We start from the raw sequence: 14,320 nt of genomic DNA, 5'->3' as shown, positions 1-14,320 counted from the left end.
AGGTAAGCAATTTGCTGCTAATAATTGAATATTTGGGGAGGAACATCTATTTCTGTAGCAATTGTGAAGAATAAACTCAGGAAGGTTGATTGAAATGGCATGTCACAGCTGCAAACTGTTTCTTAGGTCTTAAACGAAAATGAAGGGCTGGAAGGGTCCCCTCTCACCCCCACCCAGGGAGAAGCTTTAGAAATTAGAGGCTGAGAAAGCACATTCTAGAAAGTCAGGCTAGGTAAACAGGCGGATTCCACACTAGCTGTACAGAAACCAGGCTCACACCCTCATCTTGCGGCTGTACCCCCAAAGTGTTCTATGCAGAGGAGTAATAACCACCCCTCACACTGCCTGCCTGTGTCTGTGGGCTGGCGATCTTGTTTGGTCCTTATTTTAACCCACCCCAAGAGGAAGAGAGTGCAGTGGTATTGGGCGGGAGTGAGGAGGTCAGCAAACATGGTCCTTATCTTCAAAACCAGCTGGGAAACAGGACTCAGGAAATGGTGGAAAGAAAGTAAAGTATCAGCTTTACTTCTATGAAGACCTGGATTAAACGATGTGCTTATTACCTTGTGGCCCCAGTGGCCTTGCTGGGAATTTACTGAGTCCCAGGGGTGAGCAACCTCAGGCCTCTCCAATAAGAGGTCAGACCAGAACACACCCTTCCGGTGGGCAGGAGACCCCTGAGCTCATGACGCTCAGTCCTTCCTCCCAGTGTCGCCATTCCTTCTCTGTGGGGGCAAGGCTCAGGAAAGTAGTAACAACAGAAGTCCTTCTGGTGGAATGATGAAGCCTGGGGAATGGAGTCCCCCCCCCCCCCATATTAGTCTCTCCTCTACAGTCAGGCGATCGTGGCCCTTCCCAAGCCATCACTCTGGGACAACAAGAGAAGGTGTGCTGACTCTTTGTACAGGGCTCCTTGCGCTACCCCGCACAGGGACAGAGAGGATTTCTATTGAGGTACCTCAGCTCTTCCCTGCTGAGTCCCTCATGGGTCTCCCCTCCAGCCACCTCTCTCCCCAGCTCCCCCTGGTGACCAGCCTGGCATGCCCGGCCTGAAAGGCAGAGTTGACCCCAGGGGTGATTGTGACTTATTATGTCATGTAATTAATAGTATAAAGTCTGCCCGCTGCCCTGCCACTTGTCAGCAGGTGCACAGACATCAGACATCTGTGCATCCTTTTATAAGTCATTCCCCTCTCTAAGCTGAACTTCTCTCCTCAGTAAGTAGGGATTCGATATGTAGTTTTGAACCTTTAGCAGTGGAATGCTTTTTACGATGTAAAATTAACGCAGGATCTCAATATAGAAAAGAGGGTGGTTTTTCCAGCATAAATGTATTAGTATTCATTGCTGACAACTTCTTTATAAAGTCATTTATGAGACCTCTCTTGAAGAACACAAAAATCTGAGAGCTGGGCTCGTAGGTGACAGTTACAATGTTATTGCCATCAGCTTTCAGTTTCTCTCTGCTCTTGCCTCAGTAGCACGGAATCACGGAAACCCTCATTTCCCCGGCTGCCTGCTCAACTTAGGCGTCAGTTAAACCCATAGAGAAGCTTTAAAAAAGGAGGAGCAGAAAACTTTTATTTCGAACCTTAGTCATTGCGAGTGACCAGCAACGGTTCATATGAGTTGCTTTTCAAAATCTGTAGGTCAGACAAGAGGTACTCAGAACCTACTGGAACCGACACCATCAGAAACTCAGAGCAGCCTTGACCCTCTCCCCCTTGCTGGGCCTCGCGTGGCAGTCTCTGGGCAGACATACCTCATGGGCTCCGTGCACCTGGCTCCCATGTGCCACTCACACAGCCCAATGGATCATTACAGTGTGAGTGGACATCACAGCCCTGAGTGTGTTCCAAGGCCAGTGCACCAGAACAGCCCCTCCTAGTTGTCAACCCACAGATAAGAAGTTAAGTAATATGCACCGATCTGACAAGCAGACTGACTTTCCTCCAAGAGCTGCAAAAAAAAAAAAGCTAACAGCACAGTCCGTGGTGATGGATTGCCAGTATTCAGTGTGACACGTTGACTTAAGCATCTGACTGCGTATGTTATTTTTTAATTACGAATATAGTGAAAATATTTCTTAACAACTTGAATGAAACATGTAGAAGCCCCAACACACCTCACATCCTGCGGCCCCACTGGTCTCTGAGGTCCCGTCTACCACTCCTCCACTATTGCTGAGAAGAGACTAAAGCATTAGCCCTGCCATTAGGGCTGGAACCGTGAAGGCACGTGCAGAGAGCCTTCAGGCAAGGCTTGCGGGCCCAGCAAAGAAAGGTGGAGTGCTGGGCAGTGTGTTGACGTTGGGGCCCCTGAAGCCTCTCAGGTCACCCCTTACAGGCCCCACCTAATCCCAAGACTGCCCCTGCCAGCCCACCCAAGCAGCCTTTACTTGGTTTAGACTTGGCTGAAGTGTAACTGGGCTGGGCCTGCTTGTTTCAGCAGGCTCATGGGTCCCCGGAATTCTCTTCCATGCAGCTTCCTTGGTGGGAGAGGAGTGCCTGGTGGTCGGGGGCTCGCCCTGTGGGAGGGGAGTCCTGTGGTCCAGAGAGGCCCCCCCTAGAGTCTAGAGCAGCCTCGGCTTGTGGAGCCTTCTTGCTAGGCCTTCCCACCCCAGCCTGTGATGCGTCTCAGCCTGGCATCAGGTTCCTGGGGAGATGCCATAACTTACCAGTCAATCCAACTCCCTTTTCTTGGCGGCTGCTGTGCGATTAGTATTGCCTTGCTTTTGAGTGGTTTCTATCCTAACAGTCTATCCTAGACTATCCTAACAGTCTAGTGTTAGGATAAAGTGGGTTCAAATGATGGTAACACATAGCAGAGCAAGTGTGTTCTCTAGAGAGGTCAGGACGAAGGTGTCTGCACAGTTCTGTCTGGGAGAGGTGGCATTTTTTGAGAGGAGACACAAAGGCCCCATAGAGTGAGATCTCCAGTTTGGAGTCCAGCCTGCTGTTGGACATCCTGTTTTTGATTGTTCTTTCTGTTTACCTCTAGGGTCTGGTCTCTGTAGCCCTGGAAAGTTTCCAGACACTGGACCTTAGTTTTCCTGCTTCTCTGGAGCCTAGACCCAAGGAGAAGGAATGGAGAAGCAGGGAAGCTGGGGTTATCAAATAGACCATCCAGCTTCTGCTCTGAGGGCAGGCTGGCCTATAGGGTGGATACCACCATCTTCCAGCTCTGGCACTGATAACAAAGGACAACACAATGGCTGAGGGCATGGGCTCTGGAGACAACACCATATTGAAGCTGTATGGCCTTGAGCAGGTTCCTCAATCTCTCTGTGCTTTAGTTTCCTCATCTATAAAGTGGAGATACTATTAATGCTTAGAGTTGCTGATTATTAAGTAAACTATTTGAATAGAAGTGCCTAACACATTGGACTTTGAACAGGGGAGGGACACATATGCCTTTTTGGCACCCTAACTGCAGTTACCAGTTAAAAACCACTTATTGAGGGGCGCCTGGGTGGTTCAGTCAGCTGAGTGTCTGATTTTTTTTTTTTTAATGTTTATTTATTTTTGAGAGAGAGAGCATGAACAGGGGAGGGGCAGACAGAGAGGGAGACACAGAATCTGAAGCAGGCTCCGGGCTTCAAGCTGTCAGCACAGAGCCCAATGCAGGGCTCGAACTCACAAACTGCGAGATCATGACCTGAGCTAAATAAAGTCTCACATTTAGCTGACTAAGCCACCCAGGCACCCTTGATTTCAGTTCTGGTCATGATCTCAGGGTCATGGGATCGACCCCCATCGGGCTCCTGCTTAAGATTCTCTCTCCCTCTGCCCCTCTCCCCCTTTCTCTCTCTGTAAAATAAAAATAAATAAAAAATAAATCACCTGTCGAGCACCTATGAAGTACAAGATACTCTTTTTAAAAAGTAGAAATTTAGAGCTCACTGTGCCTGACCTCTACGAGCACAGAAGTTGATGTCCTCTATGACACAAGAGAGTCTTAGATGCAGATCCCAAGTCTGCTACTTTCTAGTTCTATGACCTTGACCCATGTCACATTTCTTGGCACCTCAGTTTCTTTTGTCTGTAAATGAGGGTGTTGGGAGGGTTCAAGGCCATGTGCAGATGTAAGGCAGCCAGAAGGCGCATAGCAAGTGCTTGACGAGTAGATGCACACACACACAATACGCAGTGACTTTGTCGTGCCACAGGCCTGCTACTAATTGAGGGCCTACTATGTGCCGGCATTGCAGCCACACCTGCATATTATTAAAGGATTCAAATGCACGATGCTCTTTAGGAAATTACACAAGAGAACAAAGTGTGAAGACTCAAATGGGTAAATTCTCATTTGGGCAGAAAGTCAAAACCCAGCTAAGGGCAGAGCGTGAGAAGTCCAGACGCCTGAGCCTCAGGCAGGATTTACCCCCACTGCAGGCTCGGGGCCTCCATTTCCCACCCACACAGTGGGCACACTAACCACCCCCTGGCTCCCTGCCACCCACCGTCTCCCTTCCCCCTTGGCAGAGGGCAGAGTGCTGCCCACGTGGGAGGGTCTCTGGAGCGCCCCGCTGTCAGGAAGGCATCTCATCACAATGAAACCGATGGGAAAAAAGCAGGGACATTGTTACAGAGGCAGAGAGTTACACTCTGGCAAAACACCGGTCACTCTGCCGAGTTGAAGGAGCAGGAACAACTACAGTTCCTCTTCCTGAGCTGTTAGTTTCCACCTGCTCCCCGAGCTGCACCAGCACGATCCCTTCTCAGCCCCAAGCGGCCGCGTCTGCACCAGGCAACACCAGCCGTCTTTGGCTGCCATTGGCTCGTCCCTCTCACTCCCCGCCCCCAGGTCCCACTTTTGGGGTCATCCTACCTCTTGCAGTCCCATCCTTTTGCCTTCATTGTGCCTCCATTTTCTGTGGCGAAGTTTGTGGACCATAATACTTCAACGCTCACCAGTGTAATTGTTACAATTGGCCCTGAGAGAATCCAGGAAATGAGAGTGGCTCCCACCGCTGGTGACAAGGCCAGCAAGACCAGCCGCAGTCCCCGCCTGGCACGTGCCCTGCCAGCCCCTGCAGAGTGGCTGCTAACATACTTTCTGGCTGGAGGACAGAGGTCCGGGTGCCTGGGCCGGCCACCTTGGCGGGGACGGGGCAGGATGCCCCTGACAAGCTGCGTGCAGGTCGCTTTGCTGACCTCGGACAGGTCCCCGAGTGTCTGTTGCTTCATCTGGAAGGTGGGTGCACATAGCTTTGTGCACCTCCAGAGTAAGCATGATTTTTTAGGAAAATCAGGACCAAAGCCCTTGGTGAGTGCCCGGTACAGCGCACTTATCCACAGTGCTGGACTCAGTGTTATTTAGGGTGTAGCTTCCATCCAGCTCCAGCGTCTGGCCTTGCCTGGACTCCTAGAGCATCTGGCTATGCCAGCATCTGCCCAGGCCTGTCTGGAGCCACCTGGGAACCAGGCACTTCAGTGGCTGAGTGATTCTCTTGCTTTTCCCAGAACTGTCCATCGAATTTTGTTTGCTCGTTAAACTCATGAGGAGTTCCTGCATCACACATGTCATGGGGCTGGAGGAGGGTCGCTGTATTATAAAGAGGAAGTACCCGGGTCACAGGGGACATAGTCCAGCCCTGAGACACACCAGCACAGAAACCAGAAGACTGGAGTTCAGCGCCAGCACTTAACCAGACACTTCCCTCCCTGGGCCTCAGTTTCCTCTTCTGTAAAATGGGATGATGGCATTCCCTGCTTCCCCACACAGGCTGATGGGGATAGGGGGAGTCGAGTGAGAGTGACCTGCCACCATGGCAGAGCAAGCACTCTCCCAGTGCGTCCAAGGGGCAGTGCTGATGGAGGTCAGGACCTGGGGCAGTTCAGGCTCACAGCCTGAGGCCCACCTTTGTCTAGGAGGGACTGAATCGTGACAGAGATGAGGTGAGGGGGATCGCGATCTGGGTGTTGATTCTCCCACTTCTGTACACCCCAGGTCAGCCTAGGAGAACCCCAGATGATGGGCCTGGGTTACAGAGACTTGTGGTCCAGCCCCAGCTCTGGGAGCCCAGGCATGTCAGCCACGAGCCAGCGGCCTCCATTGCCTCACCTGTACAGTGGAGATCATAGCGCCCACCTATGACTCAGTGCCTCTCGCACGAACCGTGAGGTGCTCACGGGCCCTGCGAGCAGAGCTGCCTCCAGGCCCCCGGGAACGCGGCCCCCCGGTCCACTGCTGCTCTCTGTGCTCTCATTTCCTACACACCGGCTCTCTTGGTATGTTCACTCCTACAGTGGCCCACACTGCCAACAGCTCCCGAGTTCACACGTCGCAGGCCCGGATGGGTCTCCCCTTCCGTGTCCGTCTGTCTCTGTCCTCTCTGCCTCCCTCTATGATTCCTCCACTCATCTCCCCCCCCCCGCCCCAGCCAGTCAGCGGCAGCTGGGGACAAGACCACTTGTCCAGGTCACTCCCTTCAGGCTGGGGTAAAGCATCAGGGATCCGTGGGACGCGAGAGTCACCTCCCAGCCGAGGAGGGCGGGAAAGGGGCAAAGTCTCTGCCAGAGCCACCGCCTCCCCCTTGCGCCTCCCAGGGCACTTGGGCAAATGCTTCCCTGCAGTGCGGCCATCAGCCTGCCCGCAACTGAAGGAATGCCTCCACTCTCCCCTCCTGCAGTTCCGCTCTGCTTGTTCCCGAACAGATGATAACAGAGATGGAGCATATGGGCCCCAAAGTCACCGGGCATTCTGGGAAAGTGACACTGTGCTACCCCGGGCTTGGGGGGAGGGGGCCCATCGGCTCCTGAGCACAGCTTCTCCCTTTGTTCTTCACAAGGGCGCAAGGTCGTCTCTCCTGAGCCTCCAGAAAAGGAAATGTGGACACTCGGACTTCAGGAAGAATTCCGTCTATTTAGGCAGCGATTTAGGAAGGCGGGTGTGGGGTAGGCGTATATGCAGGGGGGAGAACTCCGAATGGGGGCCAAGATAGAGGCCCTCCTGGGCCTCTCCTGCCTCAGCCCCCAACCCAGGTCTGCGCTGCCTGCGGGACACCAACCCAAGCTGGCCTCCCACTCTTTTTACCCAGCAGCAGCCCACAAGGGGCACCTGCTCCCTCGGCCGCCCCACAGGTGTGTTGGGAGCCCCATGGAATGTCTCAAGCAGATCACAGGAGGCGCCTGACTGGGCTCCAGGCCGCGCTCCGTGATGGCCTGGGTGAGTCCCTGCCCCGGGGTGGGGGTCCTTGGCACCCTCTAAGCTGAGTGTCTTCCCTCCCTGCACCCCCACCGGTGTTCTGTATGTCTCTGAGCCAGACCATGAAGGATGCTCCTGGGGACGGTTTTCCTTGCCTGAATTGGGAAAGCCAGCAAAGGGGATGTGACATCAGTCCAGGGTAAGGAAGCCTCGATGATCTTCCTTCCTGTCCCCAGAGACATCTCAGGTCTGACCAGGCAACCCCATTCCCTCCCCTGGCCTGGTCTTGGGTCACTCCTGCAGACACTGGGGTCTGGACACCCAGGGCATCGCGCCCTGGGCCCACATCCCTCCTGGCCACATGATGAGCTCATTTTAAGGCAGCTTGGAGCTTCAAACGTGTGGCCAGCGGCTGGCTACCCCCAGGGCTGCAGGTCAGGACTGGGGTATTTTGGGAAAGCAGTGCTGGGAGCCCAGCTCACACCAGTGGGGAGGTGAGGGGGGCCCAAGAAGGACTCAGAAAGCTGGAGGGTGCAGGGGAGCTGGATCTGGAAGACTGCAGGGGAGGGAGAGGAGGAGGTGGGGGGCAGGGAAGGAAGCAAGGAGCCTCCCGCCACCTCTGCCCACCCACTGTGGCTCCCTGGGTCTCTGGCTATGTTTTTGGTAGAGGAGGAAGCTGCCTATGTGTGTTCTTTAGCAAAGAAGCCAGTTGGTAAGGAGGAGGGAAGAGCATGCCTTTCAGTTTTCCTTTCACCTTTGGCCTGTGATCAAGGTGACTCTTTGACTGCCACTACTTTTTTCTGACCTTCCCTGGGAACTCCTAGGAGGCCATAAGATTGTGAGTGTGAATCTTGATTCCTCAGGACCGCACGGGAAGGGACTGGCTAAATATAACCTGGCCTGCCTATGGGCTAAGTAGGTTAGAGCCCCAGACAGGCCATGCAGAGACAGTACCGGCCCCTCCAAAGTCGAGCCCCCAACTTGTCACCAGGAAGCAGAGTGATCTGCACCCACCAGCATATTGCTCCTTGCCCTGGTACACTGGCCTTCCCTCCACTCGCGCACTGGGACTTGTTCAGAGAGCCTTAGACAAAGAACACTAGAAGGGATTGGCGTAGCTTCAGACGAGAGGATCCTCTGATCTGTGGGCAGCAGCTGGACTGGGACACTGGAAACCCGGGAGCCAGGCGTTGGCCGGCCAGCTGTTGGAGTGGTGTGGGTGATGTGGGGCCAGGCAGTGTGGACATGGGACAGGCCCTCACCCGAGGGCAGCTTTCAGGAGAAAGTAGGCGAGCACCAGGCAGAATCTGAGCCGTGCAGTGAGCGAGTGCTGCAGACAGACATGTCACCTCCCCGCCACCGGCCTCAGTCAGTGAGCTGAGAAATGGGTTCGTAGCTGTCCTCCTTATCTCACAGGGCTAGTGCGGAGAAGAAAAGGGTCTAGGCTGAGAACAGGCCTTGCTGAGTGTAATGAAGCAGTCTGGGGAATGCGTGTCACAGCCTCTCCTCCCCTCCACAGGGCCACCCGTTCATCATGCAGTTCAATGACGGAAATGCCACCGTGGTGTCCATGTGGGTGTGCAGGGCACTGGAAGAGAGGCGGAATCAACAGGGGCCCCCATGACGCCACAGAGGGGCGCTGAAAGCCCAGGACTGGTCACCAAGGGGACAGCCTACCTGTTGCGCCCCGTTTGCTGTCTGCACCGGAAGAGCTTTGCTGGGCCCGGCTTCCCTGCTCTCACCTTCAACTCCGCCGGCAGATGGGCTAGCATAGGGAGTCCTCAAGAGTGGCCAGCCCTTGCCCTTCCTGGTCTGGAGGCACTGACTGGGGGTGGGCAGAGGGGTGGGGGCATCAAGAATGGAGGCTCCTGTGCCCCTGCCCCTCTTTTTCCTAACCTTTTTCTTTGTAAAGGGTCAGGCCCTGTCAGCGTCACTGATGGGAATAAAGATATTACTGCTTTGTGGTTTCCTCCCCACATGCGGGTGGTACTGTGGGGGGTGGGGGAGGGTCCTCCACTCAGCTGCCCTTCCCCGGGCACCTGCAGGCACCCCAAGTGCTTCCAGATGTTCTATGAGGAGGCCCACAGCCCAGCCCATCTGACAGACAAAAGACTGAGGCATGGGGGTCCCCAGACCAAGTCCCGTGGAAGGAGTAGCTGAGCCAGCAATAGATCCAGACCCCCAGGACCCCCGTAGTGTGCTCCTTGCCAGACTGGCTTTTGTCCTACTCTCTATCCCACCGGCTTCAACACCTTGATCTGTCCTGGGGCAGTGGGTGAGGAGGGAGCAGGAGACCAGGAGTCAGAAAAAGGCCCTGAGTGGCTCCGAGAGGCCCTTCTCCCATCTCTCACTCCCGCGCCCCACCTCCGGCTCCACCAGCAAGCTGCCCATCACTGCCTCTGACCCCACACCCTGCGAACCTCACTCATCTCGGGCCATTCACAGCCATCCTCTCCGGGAATCTTCCTGCCCAGGTAAGTGTGGTTACCCCCATTTTACAGGCAAGGAACTGAGACTCAGAGAGGCCTGGGTTTCCGCTTGCAGGTCAGAGTGGCATCTCCCACACGCAAAAGCAGATTCCTGACACCACACACACATTCAGAGCCACCTCCACCACTTTCCCGTCCCAGTAAATGGCACCTCTGTACTCCCAGCACCCAAGCTAACATGCTGGCACTTGGCCTTGACTCCTTTCTCCTTCACACCCCACATCCAGCCCACCTGGAAGACTGTTGTCTTTACCTTCAAAATGTATCAATTCCACCACTCCTGTCCTTACCCCAGGCCCCACACCTGGACCCCTGCAACAGCCTCCCACCATGCTCCCCACTCCCACCTGCCCCTGCAGTCTGTTTGCCACACGGCCACTGGAGGGAGTCAGTGAAAACAAGGGGGATCGCTGCCCTCTCCTGCTCCAAACCTCCAGCAGAGCTCAGCTTGCCCACAGGACAAGCCAAAGACCCAGCAATGGCCTGTGTGACCCTACAGTCTGCCCCTATTAATTTCCTTTTTTTTTTTAATGTTTTATTTATTTTTGAGAGAGAGCGCACACACAAGCAGGGGAGGGGCAGAGAGAGAGGGAGACAGAATCCAAAGACAAGCTCCGGGCTCTGAGGTGTCAGCACAGAGCCCAACACTGGGCTCGAACTCACAAACCATGAGATAATGACACGAGCCCACTCGGATGCTTAACCGACTGAGCCACCCAGGGGCCCCTGCCCCCGTTATTTCTGACCTCAACTCCGGTCACCCCCAGCGTACTCCAGCCACCTGGTGTCCTCCCTGATCCTTGGACATCCAGGCACACTCCCCACTCAGGGCTGCGGCAGAGACATCTAGCAGACCCTGGGAGGTTCACGCTCCCTCCACAGTGAAGGGCTGTTGCTGGGAAGTCCCTGCCCAGCCCAGGAGGACGTCACCCAGTACCCCTTGCATTTAAGAGAGCCACGTGACCAGCGCTTGTCAATAGAATGAGAGAACAGACTGTATGTTGCCTCAGGGCCAAGAAGTTTAAGGTAGGTGCCAAGGTGCCTTCTCCACTACATTTTCTCTCTCCTGCTCAGTCGGAAATGGCTGTGGTGGGAGGGGCTGAGCCACACGTGGAAGGAGCCAGAATCCTTGTATCACCATGTGTGGGAGCGCAGCTCATGCTGCATTGAGCCAGAACACAATTATTTTGTTGATAAGGTATAGGCAACTGGTATGCCAGGGAACACAGGCCTTTGTACTTGGCGTGAGAACAACTCTCACCCGCATAACCACGTGGCTCCACCTCTACACCCATCAGGGCTATGTTCAGATGGCATCTCATTGAGTTGCCTGACCACCCTATTGAAAATTGCTGCCCTCCAGGGTGCTTGGGAGGCTCAGTCCGTTAAGCGTCCAACTCTTGGTTTTGGCCCAGGTCATCCTCTTACGGTTCATGAGATTGAGCCCCGCATCAGGCTTCACGCTGACAGTGCAGAGCCTGCTTAGGATTCTCTGTCTTCGTCTCTCTCTGCCCTTCCCCACTGCGCACTCTCTCTCAAAATAAACTTAAATATATCATTGCAGCCCTCCGAGCCTCTTTGGGACTCCTGTTCCCTTTCCCTACACATCTTCCTCCACTGCATTTGTGACTGTGTGATAAACCACTGCTTTTACAATTTATCTGCCATCTCCTCGCTTCCTGCCCCCTATGTACACTCCACAAGGGCGGAGATTCAGATCTGTTCCCTTCACACGGTATCCCCAGTGCCAAGAACAGAGCCCAGCCTGGCAGGTGCCCAGTGAATGTTTGTTGGCCGAATGGCTGAAGTGGCTGGCCTGTGATTTCCAGCCCATGCTCAGTCTGTCGCCCGTGAAGGAGCCACCCTACATGAGGCATCATTTTGTTTTCTCCTGCAGGATCAGAGTCGTACTTTTAGTAACGCTTTTCAAGGTGGTGACGGCCTCCAGCTGCCCCTCAGCCTCAAACTGAGCGCCCATCTTCTTACTGAGCACCTGCTGTTGCCTGGGGCTAGGAAGGTCACAGAATTGGATGAGGCCCAGGCCATCAAGGCTGCTGCTCCCTGAGTCAGTGCTCAGGGCAGGGAGGGCTGCATGGAATGGAAGGAGGGGCATTCAGGCCCCAGGTCCTTTCCAAGGAAGAGGTGCTCAGGGAGTGAGGAAAGCTCGGGGGTTCCCCAGAGGGGTCTAACCACCCCAGAATGTGAACCAGACACCACCCAGGCTTAATGCTCATCCTTGCTTTGAGAAGATGCACCGAGCAAGCCTGTCATGCCTAAATCGGAAGCCAGGGGAGGTAGAGAAAACGAGCAGGCCTTCCATGCCAGCCCCATGCTGAGGGCTTACTGCGACGGTCATCTTCACGACAGTCCTGTGAGGTAGGTGGTAACATTAATCTGCCCATTTTACAGATGGGGAAACAAGTACAGAGGGGCCAAGAGACATGGCCTGAGGTCTCCCAGCAAGTAAGTAGCAAAGCATGGTTTGGAACTCAGAACCCCACCCTTAGCCACAGCTCTGGAAGTCCGCTTCCCCCGCACACATGTGCTCCATCCTCCATCTAGCACAGAGACTGCACACACACACACACACACACACACACACTGGTGCACAGAGTACCTGGGGGAATGGGGCCCAGGGATCTGCTCTGTGACCAGCCCCCAGGTCGCACAGGCAGAGCGCCCCCCAATGGCGCTGGGAGACACTGCTCTGGAGGGCATACTGAAGCTCTGGCTACTTGGACAGAGTACGTCTCCATCTGAGTGTCCGTTTCCTCCTCAGTAGATGCAGGTGTTGATTTCACTGAATCCTGGAGCTTCTCCCAGCCCTGATATTCTGGAGCCTGGGTTACCCCCACGAGCATCCCAAGCAAGTAACAAACTCTGTCCCAGAATTACGTGCATTCACATGCCCACACACAGGTTTTGTTCACAACCAAGGTTTGGACCCCATGGAGCCTTCTCACTCCTGGACCCCATGATGAAAGCCCTTGCCTTGGGGCAGCCCCCAAGGTCTCAGTTTCCTTCTGTTCAAAGCCTTGGGAAGATGGGGAACTGGGCAGTTACTGGGGGGGTTTCCTGCAACGTTCCCCCCTGGCTGGAGGGGGATCTTTGCAGATCCCCTCTTCCCTCTGCCCAGAATGTCACCCCAACCATCTCCCCCACCCTCCTCCATGTGGCCAACTCCCATGCCTCCCATCAGGCCTCTCAAATGGCACCTTTTCTTGGAAGCTTCTTTATTTAAAGCCTTCTCTGGGTACAGTCTGTGAGCCCCTCCAGGGCAGGGATGAGTCTGACTCCTCTCCCCGGGGTTTGGCCAGGGCTGGCAGGGGGAAGGTGCTCCAAGGTGTGGGAGGGAAGGCTGGAAGAATGGAAGGAGGGGGTATTCAGGTCCCAGGCCCTTGGGGCAGCCCCCTCTCCCCAGGACTTGTCACTGTCCTGTTCTGGCCTCTTGCTCCAACCCTCAGTAAAGTCCATCTGCCTTCTAACCAGAGCCTCCTGGAGACCAGAACCCCATTAGATGCAGCCTCCGTCCTCTCAGACCCTCAGGGGAGCCTGAAGGGGAGTGTTTCTAGGACAGAAGCATCTTTGCAGGGTCCCCAGGTCACCCTGGGAAACAGGTGCTGCCGCCCTGGCTTGGAGGTAAGGAGGCCCTTTGGCACTCAGCCCACTGTCCCTTCCTGGTTCTGTCCTTCAGTTTTCCCAACTGTGAAATAAAGGTTACAAAATCCCAGAACTTTAGAGATCCTCCAAAAAAGCAATGGGGACAGAGGGAGGAACGTGGGATCCTTGCTTCCCAGATGTGCTTAGACAATGTCTTGTGGCCCAGAGCAGTATGACCCAGAGCCTCCAGCCAGGAACCCACCTCAGTAGGGGATGGGCAGGCAAGTGCAAGGTGGGCTGAATAACCTGGCTAAGGATGGCTGCAGGGGCCCTGTCTGGAGGCCAAGGACCTAGGGCCTTGTGTTCCAGCTGAACATGCCCGCACCTTTTCAGGAAGGCATATGCTTCCAGGTCTGTGTACCCTCGACTGAAGGCCGGAGAATGACCTCAAAGCGACATCCCAGGAGCGATGGGTAGGCAGGCTGGCAGCTCTCCCGGACCCTGTCCATCACACAGGTTGGTCAGAAGGGGATGAGCAGACACACCTGGGTGGTGGCTCAGCGGGTTAAGCATTCGACTCTTGATCTCGGCTCAGGTCATTATCTCACGGTTCATTAGATCAAGCCCTACATTGGGTCTGTGGTGATTGCACGGAACCTGCTTGGGATTCTCTCTCTCCCTGTCTCTCTCTCTGCCCATTCTCTCTCTCTCCCTCTCTCTCTCTCTCTCAAAATAAACATGAAAAAATTTTTAATAAAATAAAATTAATAGAATAAAACAATAAAAGAAGGGGATGGACAGCTGCCTCCACATTGGCTGGGGGAGCCCAGAGAGAGCCATGATGCCACCTCAAAGAGGTCTGTCCCACTGACTACTCAGATTCCCCATTAGAGCTTCATCCTTTAGCTAAGTCTGGGCCCTATCAAGGTGGGAGCCTCTGTTCTCGGTGCAGAGGGAGGGTGGGAGAGAGAACAGGGGACAGGAGTCCTGTGGGCGTGGGGCGGGGGAGGGAGGAGGGGGAGGGCAGCGCCGGGCAAGCTGGGAAGAGGCTGTGCAGCAGTGGGAGCCGGAGGACAAGGCGG

General features: G+C 54.8%; 1 protein-coding gene across 6 annotated transcripts in view; it reads left to right on the top strand.

The window, feature by feature from the left end:
- MAP2K5 (mitogen-activated protein kinase kinase 5) overlaps positions 1-9,109 on the top strand; it is a 273,046-nt gene extending 263,937 nt beyond the window's left edge. For 4 of the 6 annotated variants that reach the window (XM_043555086.1, XM_043555085.1, XM_043555088.1 and 1 more), the window contains one exon: positions 8,669-9,109. In XM_043555086.1, coding sequence (XP_043411021.1) covers positions 8,669-8,773 — 105 coding nt within the window. In that variant the 3' untranslated portion in view covers positions 8,774-9,109. The remainder of the gene's footprint in view (positions 1-8,668) is intronic. The other 2 variants (XM_043555090.1, XM_043555089.1) reach the window with 1 other exon arrangement.
- The last annotated feature ends 5,211 nt before the right edge of the window (positions 9,110-14,320 follow it).

The sequence above is a fragment of the Prionailurus bengalensis genome, chromosome B3 (genome assembly GCF_016509475.1).
Source record: "Prionailurus bengalensis isolate Pbe53 chromosome B3, Fcat_Pben_1.1_paternal_pri, whole genome shotgun sequence".
NCBI classification, from domain to species: Eukaryota; Metazoa; Chordata; class Mammalia; order Carnivora; family Felidae; genus Prionailurus; species Prionailurus bengalensis.
Note: the sequence above shows the minus strand (reverse complement) of the source record. Positions and strands in the feature narration are given on the sequence as shown.